The 16,659-nt window shown below is 39.6% G+C and overlaps 1 protein-coding gene across 3 annotated transcripts in view; it reads left to right on the top strand.

Moving 5' to 3' along the window:
• The window catches only part of LOC119737078 (neurogenic locus notch homolog protein 2-like), a 67,008-nt gene that overhangs the window by 19,422 nt on the left and 30,927 nt on the right, over positions 1 to 16,659 (top strand). For all 3 annotated transcript variants that reach the window (XM_038211162.1, XM_038211163.1, XM_038211164.1), the window contains exons 11-23: positions 1,267 to 1,377; positions 2,498 to 2,611; positions 3,883 to 3,996; positions 6,045 to 6,158; positions 7,047 to 7,160; positions 8,172 to 8,285; positions 8,979 to 9,092; positions 10,007 to 10,120; positions 10,423 to 10,545; positions 11,811 to 11,924; positions 12,475 to 12,588; positions 13,815 to 13,928; positions 15,929 to 16,156. In XM_038211162.1, coding sequence (XP_038067090.1) covers positions 1,267 to 1,377; positions 2,498 to 2,611; positions 3,883 to 3,996; positions 6,045 to 6,158; positions 7,047 to 7,160; positions 8,172 to 8,285; positions 8,979 to 9,092; positions 10,007 to 10,120; positions 10,423 to 10,545; positions 11,811 to 11,924; positions 12,475 to 12,588; positions 13,815 to 13,928; positions 15,929 to 16,156 — 1,602 coding nt within the window. The remainder of the gene's footprint in view (positions 1 to 1,266; positions 1,378 to 2,497; positions 2,612 to 3,882; positions 3,997 to 6,044; positions 6,159 to 7,046; positions 7,161 to 8,171; positions 8,286 to 8,978; positions 9,093 to 10,006; positions 10,121 to 10,422; positions 10,546 to 11,810; positions 11,925 to 12,474; positions 12,589 to 13,814; positions 13,929 to 15,928; positions 16,157 to 16,659) is intronic.

Raw genomic sequence — 16,659 nt, forward strand, 5'->3', positions numbered from 1 at the left:
GTTGGAAACAAAGAGCAACATTAACAAAATCGTGTTTCATGATCAAAAGGTTGTGCACGGTTTTTCAATTTTCCTCGAAAAGGGTAATATCCACTGAGCTGAAACTTCAACAGGTTAGGTTGTCAACAGTCTTCTTTGGATTTTGAGTGGTGTTATTATTGGAAACGAACAAAATGCATGAAGTGCAAATGATCCTATATGCCTTGAACCATTCCACTATTTAAACTCTGAGTCTAACAGTAGTGCATTGGCACATTGCTTGTACTGTAACAAAAATAAACTAACCAGCACCCGATTTCATCTAACTCTTCGTAATTTAAGATGCATCGCAGCGATGCGACGCGTCGTATCTCTACGATGCGTCGCAGCTGCGACGCGTCCTGCGATCCATTTCACAAAACACGTCGTAAGTGCGACGCGTCATAGGTGTATTTATAGCACAACTCGGTGACTGTTTTATGTATAAAGTCAGCGTTCAGTAAATAGTCGTCTGATATTCAGCAAAGAGTCGTCGGATCTCAGCTCGAAATTTGTTAAAATGTAAAACAAAATGGCGGCCGTGCGATGCAATTTTGAAGGAAAACAAGGTCTCATTGGACTGTATAGCTACTTTGAAATTTCAACTCATATATTACGGTCTAATTCATAATTATTCAATGAATTTTCTATTTACAACTTTACACACATTGCCTCGGTATTATAATCTCGTTAATGTAATGTTTATGGCATAAAACTGTCTTTAGAAATAACTCTTCTTATTTTGCGACGACCACTAGACACGTCGTAACTTGCGATGTGTTTTAAGCCGTTGTCAAGGAACTTACGACGCGTTCAACACATCGCAACTTTCGTGAAATGGAAGATACGACGCATCGCGAGTTGCGACGTGTTACACATTCTAACTCAAGTTGACGCGTTGCAGCGCTTCGTGAAATCGGGTGCAGCTCCACTCTGGTTAATAACCCATTGATCCCTGTCCCTGAGGCAGTACAAGATAGTTTTGGGACTGAAGAAAATAGGACAACTTGATTTTGAAATCTCTGAATTCTCCCATTGATCGTACAAGGCATATCAGGCTGTGTCTGTCACTCCCTGTACTTATCCAAATTATCTCGGCATACTGTGGTTTTATGGAATCATCAAGGAATACCCACAATGTAGTACAAGCCCCAGAATGGTAAATATCCACACAGGCAGCAAGCAATTGCATCAGCATTAAAATCGTTTGTCATATTATATTTTTCCCCATTTGTACCTATCAACCAGATATCAATGAGTGCGCCAACAACCCCTGCAGGAACGGTCAGTGCGACGATTTGGTCAATGCATATAGGTGTAATTGCTTCCCTGGATACACGGGATCCAACTGTGACATAGGTAAGTCAAATCATAATCTTTCCAGTAGAGTGTCATGGGCTCCGTGCACAAGTACCCCCTCAACGGTACGAAAGGGAGAGTTAGGGGAGATGGGAGGGACATTCGAACGCATTGCCAACAAAGCCTGACGCTCACGCAACGATACTATGGTTTTGTTGCATACATTCAGTCATGCGTACTTTGCGCCATATGCGCATGAACTAGTACGCTCACCCGGTGTGTCCTCCCACTGGAGCTCTGAAAAGTGGTCAAAGGGCGCCCTCTCCTATTCCCGCACGGAGCCCATACAGTTGTCTGCTGTGGTGTAGTCAGTGGCGTTTTGCACGCCGGAGGGATACAAATGTCACTTAAGGCAAATCCAAGGAGGCCATTTGCCCTTGAGGATGTACAAAACCCACGGACTATATCACAACAGATGACAATTGTTTATTATGCATAGCAGTAATCATTTCAAAATCTTGAAGAAATTAACAATACAATATAAAATAAAATGTCAGTTTCGTGTTTATACAGGATGTTTATGATTAAACACCTCTATGCAGTTTAATTGATCTGATACACCGTGCCCTCTGGAGACATGCACACAATAGGGAACAAAAGATTGTGTACGTCTCCACAGGGCAATTTCTACAGGTGAATACGTCTCCACAAGGTTATCACGAAATAGATATATGGATTTTACTCAAAAACCAGGAAATTCCAAGGTATGGTGATCCGTCGCAAATGGAAGAGTTTTAGAAAAGGGATATTAAGTCCGAATTTTAGCCAAGGAAATAAATTCTGGTTAAAATAAGAGCATTTTGAAACTATAATTTCAAACTCGGTAATATGTGCATCTGCAGTGACATAATTTTTTTAACACTGTATACTCTGGGCTTGTGAGGAAAGATTGACAATCTCACTTGGGTTGGATTGGAACCCACGACCTCCTGCTTACTAGTGCAGATGTCGTACCACCGGACCACCGAGCTTGCCGTGAACAGCTGGCTGTTGGAGTCTGAAAAGCAGTGGGTACCGCAACCAACCACTGTTAAAATTATGAAATTAATGCGTCGGTGAGATGTAAATTCAATGATGTAACATAATACTGTCATATCATTACGTTTGAAACCTTCCTCAGGGATTGATGAGTGCGCTAGTGGGCCATGTCTGATGGGCAGCACCTGCAACGATCAGGTCAACGGATACTTCTGCGACTGCGTCCCCGGCTACACTGGTGTCCACTGTGATACGAGTAAATGTCTCAAGACTTTACGCTAATTATCAACATTATCCACAGCCTTCGTAGAGTTTGTCTCAACTAAATAAAGCAAAATGCAGTGACTGAATTTTCATCCCAGAGTTGTAAACAATTTGTTACGTGTCAGTCTCACGTCATCAAGTTACAAGCGGTCAGGGCCCAATTTTGTGACTCTGCTAACCACAGAATTCCAGCTTACGAACACCATTTTGCGCTAACTGGGCTAGCAGATAAATCTGTGTTTACCCTGTAAGCACAGAATCCTTAGTTACGGGATGTACACATGCGCTAAAGCCAAAGTTCCTTACCTGTGAAATACGCTTATGGTAAGCACAGAATTTTTTGCTACAGTAAGCAGGGACTTTTCGCTAACGGTAAGCAGAGCGATGAAAATGGTCTCAGCTACAGTAAATACAATCCATTTTCACTATTCATCCCCTGGTACTTGTGGCAGGACTTGTGATTTGACATGTAACTGACTTGATTACAGCCCTGTTTAACTCTTTCAGTGCCCGCGAAATATGAAAAGTTTCATATAATTGTTCAAAATTCTGTAAAAAAAAAAAAAGTAAACAAGTTTTACTCACTAAATTTGTTGTTGCTCTCTGGTATATCCTTGGTACATTTGAAAGTCAATAAAGACTCTAAAAGTATTATAGACAAGAATGAGTAATTTCTCAAGGGAATAAATATAGTTTTTCCAAGCAGTTCTGCATTTTCTAGAAAGGCCAAAGAAAAAATATCTGTGTTTCCGGTTACCTCACCTAACCCAGAAAATTATGCAGAACCTAATTTTTTTTATTCAAAAAAAAAACTTACAGTGCCGCCCAACCCTAGTTTTTGCAGCCATCGGCCTGCATTTCTGATTTCTTTTCATTTTTTGTAAGTTGGTCGGCAGTGAGATTTTACCATGCCATTCAGCGAAACCTATAAACGGGACGGCACATGCAAAATAAACAGTGGATTCACATGTTCACATGCAAAACAAAAGTTTTAAAATTAATTGACCACCCTGGGTTTTTTTTTTCTGGAAACAAAAATTTAGAGGTAAAAAAAGAAAGTTTTCACACTGACCAACCCTCAGTATTAAAGTTCCGTGTCATAGAAAAAACAACTTTTGTTTCTTGGCCTGATTTGTGAAATAAAAAGAAAGTATCAATCTCAACACAATGACAGTGTAAATTGTTTCAACCAAAAAGCTTCCAGTATTTACATATCAGAAAATGTTGATAAACGACCCTCTAATCCCATTACAACTCCCGTAGATATCGACGAATGCAGCAGCCAGCCATGTATGAACAATGCCACATGCGTGGACGTCATTAATTCCTTCCTTTGCCTGTGTGACGCCGGCTACCAGGGAACTTTATGCCAGGACGGTAAAAAAAAACCCGGAATCTGATTCCTTCATGGTCATCGTCATTTCACTAACCAAAATTAATCCTGGATTTTCATTAACCTCCGCAGGTCACCTTGGAATGAGTTTGAAAATAACACCATTCTTCGTTTAACATATTTGTACGTAATGGGGGGCTTTAGCTGCACTTCATACGCGAATGTCAACGCGAATGTGAAGGCCATTGTGACTTGCTTCCACAAATCCCGGACAAAGTTGACGTTTTTTTAAGTTACGGCATTTTCATTTTCTGAGTTTGTCGTCTTCAAAATGGTATATAATTTTCATAGCTACTTTGACCCTATCCCCCGGGAGAGCTATAGTCCATCATTTGCAGCTATCACACATTTTTTTCACCAAATGGACCAAAAAGCACATTTCGGCTGGATGGATTCTATTCATATATTGTGAGGTTGTAAATTTATAGTTACTGATTCAGAAAACCTCAAGTACTCAAAATTTTCAGTTTCCACCTCAAAATAACTTCACATGTTCTTTTGGTGAAAACAACTTCAGCAACTTTGTCTGGGTTTCGTGGGAGCAGGTCTCATTTATGCGTTGATGTGTACGCAGACTTTTTGCGTTCACACTCACGTTTTTTTTTCTCGTGCAACGTGTTGCTAAACCTCTCTAATATCACTTTGTTGTTGCTGACCTCGGCTTAATCTCACTGAGCCGTTATAAAACCTAAATTCATCTGGTTAGCAAATTTAGCTGGGAACCAGTTGCAAACAACAATACAGTCCCATGTATTTTGCTGGTAACCTGTTTTAACCTGAGCAAATTTGTCTCTGGGCTTAGAAGATTTCTGCTCCATGAAATTTGGCCCCTGATCGTTTTTTTTTTTCTTCGCTAAGGACGGCTTGAGATTCCTCATCAGTCTCCTTTTCAAAGAAGGGTTCAGACTTTTACTGATAGTAAAAATTAAAAAAATTGGTGATGGTGCTTATACTACCATTATTTGAGTTCTTAATTTTTCCTTGATGCAATTAAAAATTACAATCGCTATCTCTATGCTCTTCAGCAAATTTGACTTTTTTTTCTGGTAATGAATTTCAACGTGTATGTTTTATTTGAGCCAAAAAAATCTTTCTTTTTTGCTCTGTGGGACATCTGCATCCCTCTAAAAAAAAAATGTTTTTGTTTTGGGCAAAAACAGATCTGCTTTGAGAGTAGACTGGCTCCCGCTCCGTACATTATCGATACTGATTGTGTGGCAGGAACTAGCCCACCCATGAGAACGGTTTCAAATTGTAAAGTAATAATTCAGTAACTAAACAGGTGATTCTTTTGGTTGATGTCGCATTGAATAACTTTTGTATTGCTAGAAAAATAGCAATTTAGAAAAGGGGTCTATTTTTCAGAATGAAGTTCAAAAAAAGCATGGGGAATGCAACTTTAATGTTCTAGTTAAAAACAACTGCCGTCATGAAACTAACTTTTTTTCCCCCGTATTTAAAGCATGTATCAAATTACTAACCTATCGACTTTCTTGCAGAATTCATGACTTTGTATTTTTTTGTCTAGACACATCTCTCATATTTACAACGATTAACCATGCGACATGGATTTATTCCATGTACCATTTACTAACTCATAACTTTGACTTCTTTCAGAGCACTCTCATTCTGTTTGTTTAGCCCATTCTTATCTGTCTGTCCGTCTGTCTGTTTGTTTGTTTCTGGTGTCTGAAGCTATGTGGCCGACGGGTTTAACAAGCCAACTCACCATTTCAGTCAGTTTATCAACATTACTGTATTGTATGTTCCATGGTTGGTGTCCTGACTTTGTTAGCTGTGTTTATGTTGTGTTTGTTGATAAGGGTGTGGAACCATACTAACTGTGACCCAAACGCTGTCCGAAACGTTGAGTTTCCCCCGGTTCCTTCCAGAACCTCACAAACTCACAAAAGAGCTTTGCTAGACGGTGATGATAGAAGCGCTTGGTGATACTTCCAGTGCCTTGGGTATATAGCGCCCTCATACACCAGCGCGGTGCTCGTTTAAGTACTGTCCTTCAATCTCTTGCCAGATATCAACGAGTGTGGCAGCGGGCCGTGTCTTAACAATGGTCAGTGCACCGACAACATCAACCACTTCATCTGTTCCTGTCCCACCGGCTATGCAGGGCTTCGTTGCGAACTCAGTAAGTTGTGTTTTGAACTTACACCCTAGGGTCTTCTACTTGAAGAACATGCCCTGTAACTGTTAATGCCTTGCAAAATTCTTGCAGTGATGATACCCTTCATGACTGTTCTGTTTCTTTAGAAATTTCAAGGTAACTACTGATTCTCATACCCTGCTCCCAAACTGTGAAGCTGTCGCGCCCCCTTTTTTTCTCTATTTCCACATTTTTCCCGTACCCCAGACCAAAAACAAGCTATCTCAAATTTCAGATACTCCTTGAACTTTTCCAGTTTAACCTCCCCGTGATGTATTATGCCCTCTTTTCTTCATGTAAAGAAAAATATGTTTGTTCTTAAGGCCAAAAAAAAAAAGTCTCCGGTTTCTGGTATGGAGCTTGCCCCAAAAGTGGTGCGGCGACGCGGGTTTTTTTTTTTTTTTTTACCCGTTTTTTTTTTTTTTTTTTTTTGGCTTCAAATGTCGGCTGATGACTGCAAATGGTGCCCGACTAAACTTAGTGCAAATATATGGGAGTCCAGAGAGGCCACATAAAGCTTATTCTCGATCATAACCCCATCTAAAAATACGTTAAAATTGTGCAGCAGCAGGATTCCAGTCAAACCAGTGAGTTTGGCGGTTTTGAGACATCATCTTGTATTGAAAAAAAAACTTTTTCATTTTGCCGACGCGCATGGCTACGGCGACGCACGCGCATACCAGAAACCACAGACTTTTTTTTTTGGCCTAACATAAAAAGATAGTTTTCTTCACTTTGTTGTCACTTTCATCCATACGTGGTATTTGGATTAAAAATCTTACATCAGAAACACATGATGAGAAGAAAACACCTTAAATTATTATTTCATGGCATCCCTCTTTCTGAAAAGTTTTTATTTGTAATATTTTCCAGATGTGCAGGAGTGTGTCAGTAATCCATGTCAGAATGATGGAGTGTGCGACGACAGAGTCAACTCGTATGCTTGTATCTGTAAACCAGGCTGGACGGGAAGCAACTGTGAACTCTGTAAGTAGTGATGTTATCCCAGACAATTGGACTGAGTCCAATGATTTTCATCGGCCTTGTGCATTGTTGTAATTGACACCTTTTTGAGACCAATTGACACATCATTTTTTTTATACATAGATTATTTCCTAATGTTTTTGTCTCGATGAGACTGCACAATTGACCTGCACAATTGGCCTACAATCAAGAAGTAATGAACTCAAAACATGCTATTAATCAGACCTCAACTGCTAGTATATTTGGGCGTCATTTTGTTTATATAGTGCAAGAAAAAAAACACTAGCGGCCGGACTAGTGCAGTCACACACAGCACTAGACCGACGCTAAAATCACTAGACACGGTCCACGGTCCAGTGGGTATTTCGAGCCCTGATGATGCAAGCAGCTATTGGTCAACCAGCAATGCAACCGCACCCCAGGCTCCAGTTCCAAATGGTCAACTAGAGTCACTCTAGTTGAGTGGAGTAGTCAACTAGAGTCACTCTAGTTGAGTGGAGTAGTCAACTAGAGTCACTCTAGATGAGTGGAGTAGTCAACTAGAGTCACTCTAGTTGAGTGGAGTAGTCAACTAGAGTCACTCTAGTTGAGTGGAGTAGTCAACTAGAGTCACTCTAGTTGAGTGGAGTAGTCAACTAGAGTCACTCTAGTTGAGTGGAGTAGTCAACTAGAGTCACTCTAGATGAGTGGAGTAGTCAACTAGAGTCACTCTAGTTGAGTGGAGTAGTCAACTAGAGTCACTCTAGTTGAGTCGAGTAGTCAACTAGAGTCACTCTAGTTGAGTGGAGTAGTCAACTAGAGTCACTCTAGTTGAGTGGAGTAGTCAACTAGAGTCACTCTAGGTGAGTGGAGTAGTCAACTAGAGTCACTCTAGATGAGAGGACTACTGTAGTCCACTCATCCTTCGTTGGAGTGGAATAAGTCAAACTATGGTTAACCATAGTTTGCACCTAAACTTGCCCTTTGTTTCAGCTTTAAATGAACCTTCAATTTTCTCTCTTTTTTGCTTACAAGCTGTGGACGACTGCGTGGGTTTTCCCTGCCGGAATGGCGGCACGTGTCGCGACGGCCATCAATCCCACACATGTAACTGTTTCCCTGGCTTCAGCGGTGTCAACTGTGAAATCAGTAAGCACATTTTCGTTTCCCTATTTGCCAGCATTCAAATATGCATAAAATGCTTAAGCCCATACTACTCAAAACTGCTTAGCTCACAAAAATATGTCAGGTTTTCTGGGAAAATAAGACAGTTCCATCTCATTTTGCCAGAACGCCTCACATAATTGCTTAGCAAAAAGGTTGCTAGCAAATTCAATTTCAATTTCAAGACCAATTTCACAGTGCTACTTCAGCACAGAAGTTTGATAAGCTCCGCCACTATTTTTTTAAAGGACCCATGCAATGTAATTTATTTGAATGCAATCCTTGAAAACACACCTTTGCCGTGTCCCATTTAACTTTATTTTCAATTTTCGTTGTGCCATTGTCAAGGGTATTTTGGTGCCTTTTTGGTTTTATGCTAATGCAAATTTCCATATTCATGAGCAAGAAATGTGATGTCATTTCAGGCAGAAAGCTCAATGTTACAGCTATTTCAGCACCAAAACTTGCCAAAATTTGAGATATTTTGCTGTCAGATTTTTTTTCTTCATTTGTGATTCAATGTTGTTTCAGTATTTTCAACAAGTAAAATTTATCTATATCACTCCAGAAGTGCCCCAGCACTAAATACTTTTTTTTTGGCTTCATCGGGAATGAGTAAAACAAAACAATTCAATGCAAGTGCTAATGGGTCCAACTAATTTCAATTTGTGTCCCCAGATGACAATGAGTGCAGCAGTCTTCCCTGCTTAAATGACGGTATCTGTACAGACGGCGTCAACATGTTCACCTGTCAATGTACCGGTGGATGGAGAGGACTCCGCTGTGAAATGGGTATGGCCCTATTGACCTATCGCCGCTTGCGAGTTAGCCACGCCCCTTAGACAACCCCATGGATTTTTGTTCACTGATTTTTGTTTGTCTCAGATTTTACGTGTGTCGCGTCCATTTGTATATCATGCAATTGGACAATATTTCATAAGCTGTGTTGATGTGATTCTATCACAATAGGTCAATTGCTTTCTACTTGCCTTATGGCAGCGTTGTACTACTCGCACTCGGAACTCATACGCCAGTACAACTCAAGTACTCTTGAGAATACCTGTACTCACTTGACTTTCAAATACTCGTACTCAAATTATGATATTTATACTTGAAAATACTAGGACATGACTATTTGATGTTGTTTTTCATTGTCAAAGTATTCATACTTAATTAAGGACTCCGGGGAAAAAAACAACCCATTTAATTTTGATTGAGAAAATCTCAAAAAAAAAGAATACAAAAATGCCTTCAAGAAGTCTTGCTCAAACACCCATGCTGCTGAATAGGTGGTTTCAGTTTCGACTCTTTATTTCAGATTTTAATTGTTATTCGCTTGAATACTCCATAAAGTACTCGTATTCGGAGGTCCCAGTACTTGTACTTGTTTTCAATGGTCTAAGTATTCAAACTTGGCTTCACAAAACCTGTACTCAAAGGTCCAAGTACTTGGACTCGGGTATCTGTACTCATTCTCAAGGGTCAAAATACTCAATGCGAGTAGTACTCAAAAGCTTGGTACTCGGCAGTACGTTGAATCGGATAAAAGTATTTGATTACAACACTACCACATGAACTCGGTATTAAGTACTTCTCAACCATGAAAAGGAATCCTTTGTGCCGACAAACTGATGGTCAAACTCTAATCTTACAGATTCTGTAAGACTCATTTAGGATAACATTTTGTTGCGTATCTCATTACCCAGACGTGAATGAGTGCGCCAGCAACCCGTGTTTCAACAATGGTGTTTGCATCAACGGTCGCAACAGTTACCGCTGTAGTTGCCTGTCTGGCTGGGAGGGTCTGCGTTGCAGTATCGGTGAGTTTTGTCTCAAATGTTGTTACCTTGTTTTATTTTTCATGCATATTGGCTACTGTGCTCCTTCACAGTTCTGTTGCTCAAGAGCAACACAAAGAAGAAAAAAAAGTTCAGTCTTAGATGTGGTAGGAACACCCCAGAGTGATAGTTCTTAGGAAACCGACAGCATCAGGCTGAGAGTGAAAACCCAGTCCACAAGTTGACTAAGGTGGGTTTGGAGCCAAGGTCAGAGAGGCAGGGAACATTTTGAAGAATTCTAGTTACCTAACATTTCTTGTCTAATTTGTTTTCTCGTTTTTTAGAAACCAACGAATGCCAGCCGCCCACTGGTAACCCCTGCAGTCACGGAGGTACCTGCATTGACAGGATCAACTCGTATGAGTGCATCTGTGCGCCGGGCTACGAGGGATCCAACTGTGAACGAGGTAAATTGGAGATAATCCAGAACCTAAGTCTGTGGGCACGTGTGGTCTAGCGGTAGAGCACATGATTCATGATCATGAGGTTGTGGGTTCCAGCCCCGGCGTGGCCATGCGTGTTGTGCCCTTGAGTAAGGTGCTTTACCTCAATTACTCCTCTCAACCCAGGTGTTAAATGGGTACCGGCATTATTCAATGCTGGGAAGGTAACAGACTCGCTGTGGAGGAGGTGTGGTGATCCCCCCACAGCAGCATATGAGTCTGGCCCAATTGCTAACGAAAGAGAGATGGGCACTCCGTTCCTGTTAATACAGGTTCGTCCCCTTTACTTTGAGTCTGAGCATTGGAGGGAGTCTTGGGCTGACCAGAAAGTCATTCATCCACGGGGCTTTTCAGAATATGCGAGTGTAAGCCATTCTTCCCCTGCCCCCATGCCCATTCGCCCTTAACTCCTGACATTTGCCTGAAAAATATCAAAATGTGAATTTTTTTTTATGGCATTGGCAACTGGAAATGAATGAAACTCAAGGCAAAAATTATTTTCTGTTGGCATGGCAATAACGTATTTGTTTTTGATTTCTTATCAGTACTCTAGTTTGAAATAGTCGGACATAATTTTAAAATTAGAAGTTTTCTTTTTTTTAGAGAACGATTATTTCAAGGTAATCTGTGTACTTTTTATGTTTTAAAGGTAGAGTACATCATTTGCAGCTATCCAAATAGTAACTGACAAAATTATTGTTAAAAAGCATACTTGGTTTACAGATAGTAATGGTACTAAACTCCCTGTGAAATGAAAAAAAAAAAAGAGGTCATTTCCAAAGATGCGCCTAAAGACACATTTTCGAAATTTCCTTTAGTAGTTTGTTGGATCCCGTGAATGGGTGCGTGCAAGCATTGACACGACGCACACACGCGCACGGTTGCTATAATTCGTCGGATCAGTGCGTGACATCACGTAGCTGCAATCGGCTGAATAAGAACGTGTCCCGGACTCTGAATTCTGGTGCAATTCAAAATATGACTTGGCAACTTTTGATTTGAAATCGAGATCCTAAAATATTGGGGTTTTTTTCAGGATATACAGCATTCACTGAGCTAAAATTTCATCAGTTTTGTTGTTCAGCACCTTTCTTTAGATTGTGAGCAGTTTTGTTGATTCAAAAAAAAAAAATGCACAACTGACAAATGATGTACTCTACCTTTAATACAACTGAACGCTTCTGTAATTTTGCCTGCGCAATATGCACTGACGACTTGTGTCGTTACAGATATCAATGAATGTTCAAGTTCCCCTTGTGAGAACAATGGCGTTTGCAGCAACCTCATCAATGCTTACACCTGTACGTGTATCCCAGGCTACTCAGGACTCAACTGCCAAATCGGTAAGTTTTTTTATTTCCAACTTTTCTATGGATGATAATCTGTATTTAAACGCACTGAATCCATTCAGAAATTAGAGAGAGATTGTCTGGTAATTTGGAAAACTTATCAGTTAGTTTTAGGGGATTAGTTTTAATGTAGTTAATTTATTTTTGAGAAACGTTTAATCCAAATTCTCTTCTGAAGACACTTCTGAAGATATCTACAACTGTTTTTCTTGGTGATTTTAGCATGAAATACACATCCTTTGTCATGTTCACTGTTGTATTTTCTGCTCTTAAAATAAACCAGAGCTTTTTCAAAATGTTTGGATTAGGGTGAATAAAGCAGAGCTTGATCACATCGGGTTACTTTGCAGAAAATAGTACACTATATCATTCAATTATAACAGTTAAAATAACAAACATACTTCGAATATACAGAGCAGTGTTGTCAATGTTTTTCTTACAAAAAAATAAAAATCTTGAAGAAAGAAAAAATCTTGAAAATGACTTAATTGTATTTTGATGGATTTTGAAACGACCTTTATGCTATTGTGTCTTTTTTTCACAGAGGACAACCCTTGCGCCGTTATGCCGTGTAGCAATGGCGGCACGTGTGTTAATCGCATCAGTTATTACACGTGTAGCTGTCCGCAGGGTTTCATTGGTCTCAACTGTGAGGACGGTGCGTATTATGTTCATTGCTTTTGAAGTTTCCATCGTTTTTTTGAACGCATTAAAATTGCAGAATGTGGATTCGATTACCACGTCCCCCATGCGTAATTTTTTTTCCTAGGAGGGTTAGGGGCAATGTCATGAATAATTCAGTTTTTCCTTTGAATCATTGCAAGACTTAGGTTCTCGTTCTATTTTCCCCTTAATTTAAAATTATCTCAGTGATAAATTATGAGAAGAAAAATAGCTGATGAAAATGAGCAGCGACGACGTGGATTCGAACCAGGGATCTTTGTATCCATCATGTCCATAGCTCATCTCGCTATCCACTAGGCTATTGTGTGGTAGCTCGACGACAACCGTTCTTTAAAATGCTTTAATGTATTGTAACTAGTAGAGTACTTAACAACAATGCTGTTGATGTCATTGTCCGTTCTCATGGATAAACATGTATTATTCATGACATTGCCCCTAACCCTCCTAGGAATAAAAATTACGTGTCCCCCATAGACTTGTGTGCAATTAGCTGCCGCGTGTATCCCAAAGTCTAAATTCTTGAATCTTGTTGTGCACATGTGCAATAGGAATAACTGAATTGGCTCAACCATTAATTTCATTAAAACTAAATGATTCTTATATTTCATCTGCAACTCTGTCAGAGTGTCTCAAAATCTTCTCCAACTTCATGGAGAGACCCATACAGGGTGATTGTAAAAAACAACCAAATGTTGGGACCATTGTTTTGGTGAAGTCCTGCATGTAGCACTTTCAAAGTCTAGGATATGAAAGCCCAATTCATAAATCTATTTTTTAGTTCCAGAATCATTCAAATCACTCATGTACTTTTCAAGTTACGGAATTTTAAACACAACTACCATTTTAAAGTTCTGTCCATGAATCACAAAAAAAAGTGTGCATTCTTTCAGCGAAACAAAAACAATTCGCGCACATCCTGTGTGATTTGTTTTCATTTTGCTTAAATAACACTTTTTTGCGATCTGTGGACAGAACTTTAAAATGGTGGTTGTGTTTAAAATTGCATAACTTGAAAATTACATGAGCGATTTGAACGATTCTTGTACTAAAATAAAGCTTATGAAAAGGGCTTTCATGTCCTAGATGTTGAAAGTGCTGCATGCAGAACATCACTAAAGCAATAATCCTGACATTTGGGTTTCCTTTTTTTTTACTCACCCTGTATTATTATTGGTGTCTTTTTTTCCATCTACCTGACAGATTTTGATGAGTGCCAAGGCAACCAATGTCAGAACGGAGGCACCTGCAATAACCTAATTGGATCCTACTCCTGTACCTGTGTCGCTGGCTGGACTGGCAACAACTGTCAAATTAGTAAGTCCTTAGTTCAGACCAACGGCGTATCCATCAGGAGAACTTTCACAATTTTTTTTTAACTTCCACTTTGACCAATTTTATTTGTATCTTGTAATTTTTGGAACTGGTAGCACCGGCACATCATAACTGACATTATACAACACCTGAATAAATCCTCGTCATCTGATTGGTGGATCGTTGATCACATGTCATTGAATTATTTGTACCAATGCACAGCGTGCGCGTGGCGCAATGGAAGTTCTATCGCACAGTGAATAGAACTTCCATTGCACAGTATACAAATATAACATGGTTTGAGGGTGGACAGTCGATATTCGCTCCCCGAGGTATTGGAAGTTGAATATGATTGTTCTCAACCTGTTGAACAGTTTGCAACATTAATATAAATATGATGAACTGGTCAAACTTTTAAACAGTTTTTAACCTGAATAAATTGGATATTAAAAGTCAACCAATCAGATGACAAGGATTTATTCAGGTGTTATATAAAACAAATAATGAATGTTTCACGTTCGTGCAATGGAAAGAATAATTTCATTCGGTGACAGATGAAATATTCCATTCCACTCGGCTACGCCTCGTGGAATGGAACATTTCATCTGTCACCTCATAAAATTATTCTTACCATTGCACTTACAAACATTCATTATTTGTATACTGGTAGTAATAATACCACCCTTCTCCCCCTTCATTGAGCAAAATAACTGAGGCAACATTTTGTGAAAAATAATGTGTTTTTGCAAGGTGTTGGTAGTTGACAAACTAGCTCCATCAGTTTTGCCCGTAGAACTAATTTGTCAACTTCCAACAGATCAACATCAACCCTCAAACCATGTTATACAGGGTGAATAAAAAAAAGGAAACCCAAAGGCCAAAAAAAAAAGTCTCCGGTTTCTGGTATGGAGCTTGCCCAAAAAGTGGTGCGGCGACGCGGCTTTTTTTTTTTTTACCTGATTTTTTGCTTTAAATGTCGGCTGATGACTGCAAATGGTGCTTTACTAAACTTAGTGCAAATATATGGGAGTCCAGAGAGGCCACATAAAGCTTATTCTCGACCATAACCCAATCTAAAAACACGTTAAAATTGTGCAGCAGCAGGATTCCAGTCAAACCAGTGAGTTTGGCGGTTTTGAGACATCATCTTTCATTGAAAAAAAATTGTTTTCATTTTGCCGACGTGCATGGCTACGGCGACGCACACGCATACCAGAAACCGGAGACTTTTTTTTTTTGGCCAAATGGTGCCCTATATTTTTTAAAGAGGTCAAAAAATGGTGTTTGTTTTCAAAATTGCAAAACCGGAAACTTTTCCATGTACTTACATGAGCAATTTGAATGATTCTTTCACTAAAAGGAAAGCTTATTAATTAAAGTAGTTTTTCATGAAAAGAAGGCATACAAAATGAAAAGTCATCAGGACCAAAAACAAAATCAATTAATCGAAGAGCCAGGGTATGCATTTTTAATAATAAAAAAATAATAATGGAGTCTTATATAACGCACATATCTACCAACAATTAGGTACTCAAGGCGCTGGAAATTATGTCAATTATTAAAGAAAGGTAATTAAAGTTTATGAGAAATATGAGACCCATTATGTAGCACCTTATAATGGTTTACAAGGTGCTGCGGCGCACATTGCAGCCACTGCCAGAAACACCAGGGCAAACCCCTTCTCTTAGCGATAAGTGTTACTGGGTTCTTTAACGTGCATTACACAACACACAGGACTTACGGCTTTACGTCCCATCCGAAGGACGAAGCAATAATGGTAAAGTGCCTTGCTCAAGAGCACAAGCACCATGTTCCCATGGTCAGGATTCGAACCCATGCACCACGGCACACGAGTCGAACACCGTAACCATTGGACCACAGCGCCCCACTAATTTTTAACCCCAGTGGTGGGGATTAAAACCTTTGAAAATTTGATATTGTTCGTTTAAAACAAGATCTTTTACAAAAGCTAAGAAGATATTTCGTTCTGAATGTTTCCTCAGACGTTAACGAATGCTCCATCAACCCTTGTCTCAATGGCGGTACGTGCACCGACCTGATCAACCGTTACATCTGCACATGCCCGCCGCAGTACGCTGGCCCGGTGTGCCAGACGGAGCTAGACGCTTGCCGCAATAACCCCTGCCGGAACCAAGGAACCTGCATCAACTTCAACACGTACTTCCGCTGTTCGTGCCCGGCTGGGTGGGTCGGGGATACCTGTGAGATCGGTGAGTTTGTTTGTTTTATTTCCATTTTTTTCTTAATGAAAATGAAAGAAAATGATGAAGTTTTTGTATCTAGCATTGGGCAATAAATGAATGATTTACAAATTGGGTTGAAATTCACGAGGAGAACTTGAACCTCCTTTAAAAAGGGCAGACAACATTGCTGTCTTTAGTTTGTGCATGTAAATTTATAAATATAATTTGAAAGTAAGCATACAATAATCCCATTTTCCTTTATAAAAAAAAGGATAATACTCATATTGTCCCAAAGAAAAAATATAAAATACACAGGACGTGGCACCACATTACAAACAAACCACAACTTGGCAAAATGTAGCCAGAGATAAAAAAAAATTTGGAACTTACTGCTTTGGGTCTTGTTCATAGTAAATGGACAACACCTGACTCTAGATGGCGCTGTTCATGTGCGCTTCTATACCAACAGTTTCAAAATTTTGCGGACAGCTAACAGAGAAAAACATTTTTATAAGAAGTTCTGCCCTCTT

Source organism: Patiria miniata, unplaced genomic scaffold (genome assembly GCF_015706575.1).
Source record: "Patiria miniata isolate m_02_andy unplaced genomic scaffold, ASM1570657v1 HiC_scaffold_3, whole genome shotgun sequence".
NCBI classification, from domain to species: domain Eukaryota; kingdom Metazoa; phylum Echinodermata; class Asteroidea; order Valvatida; family Asterinidae; genus Patiria; species Patiria miniata.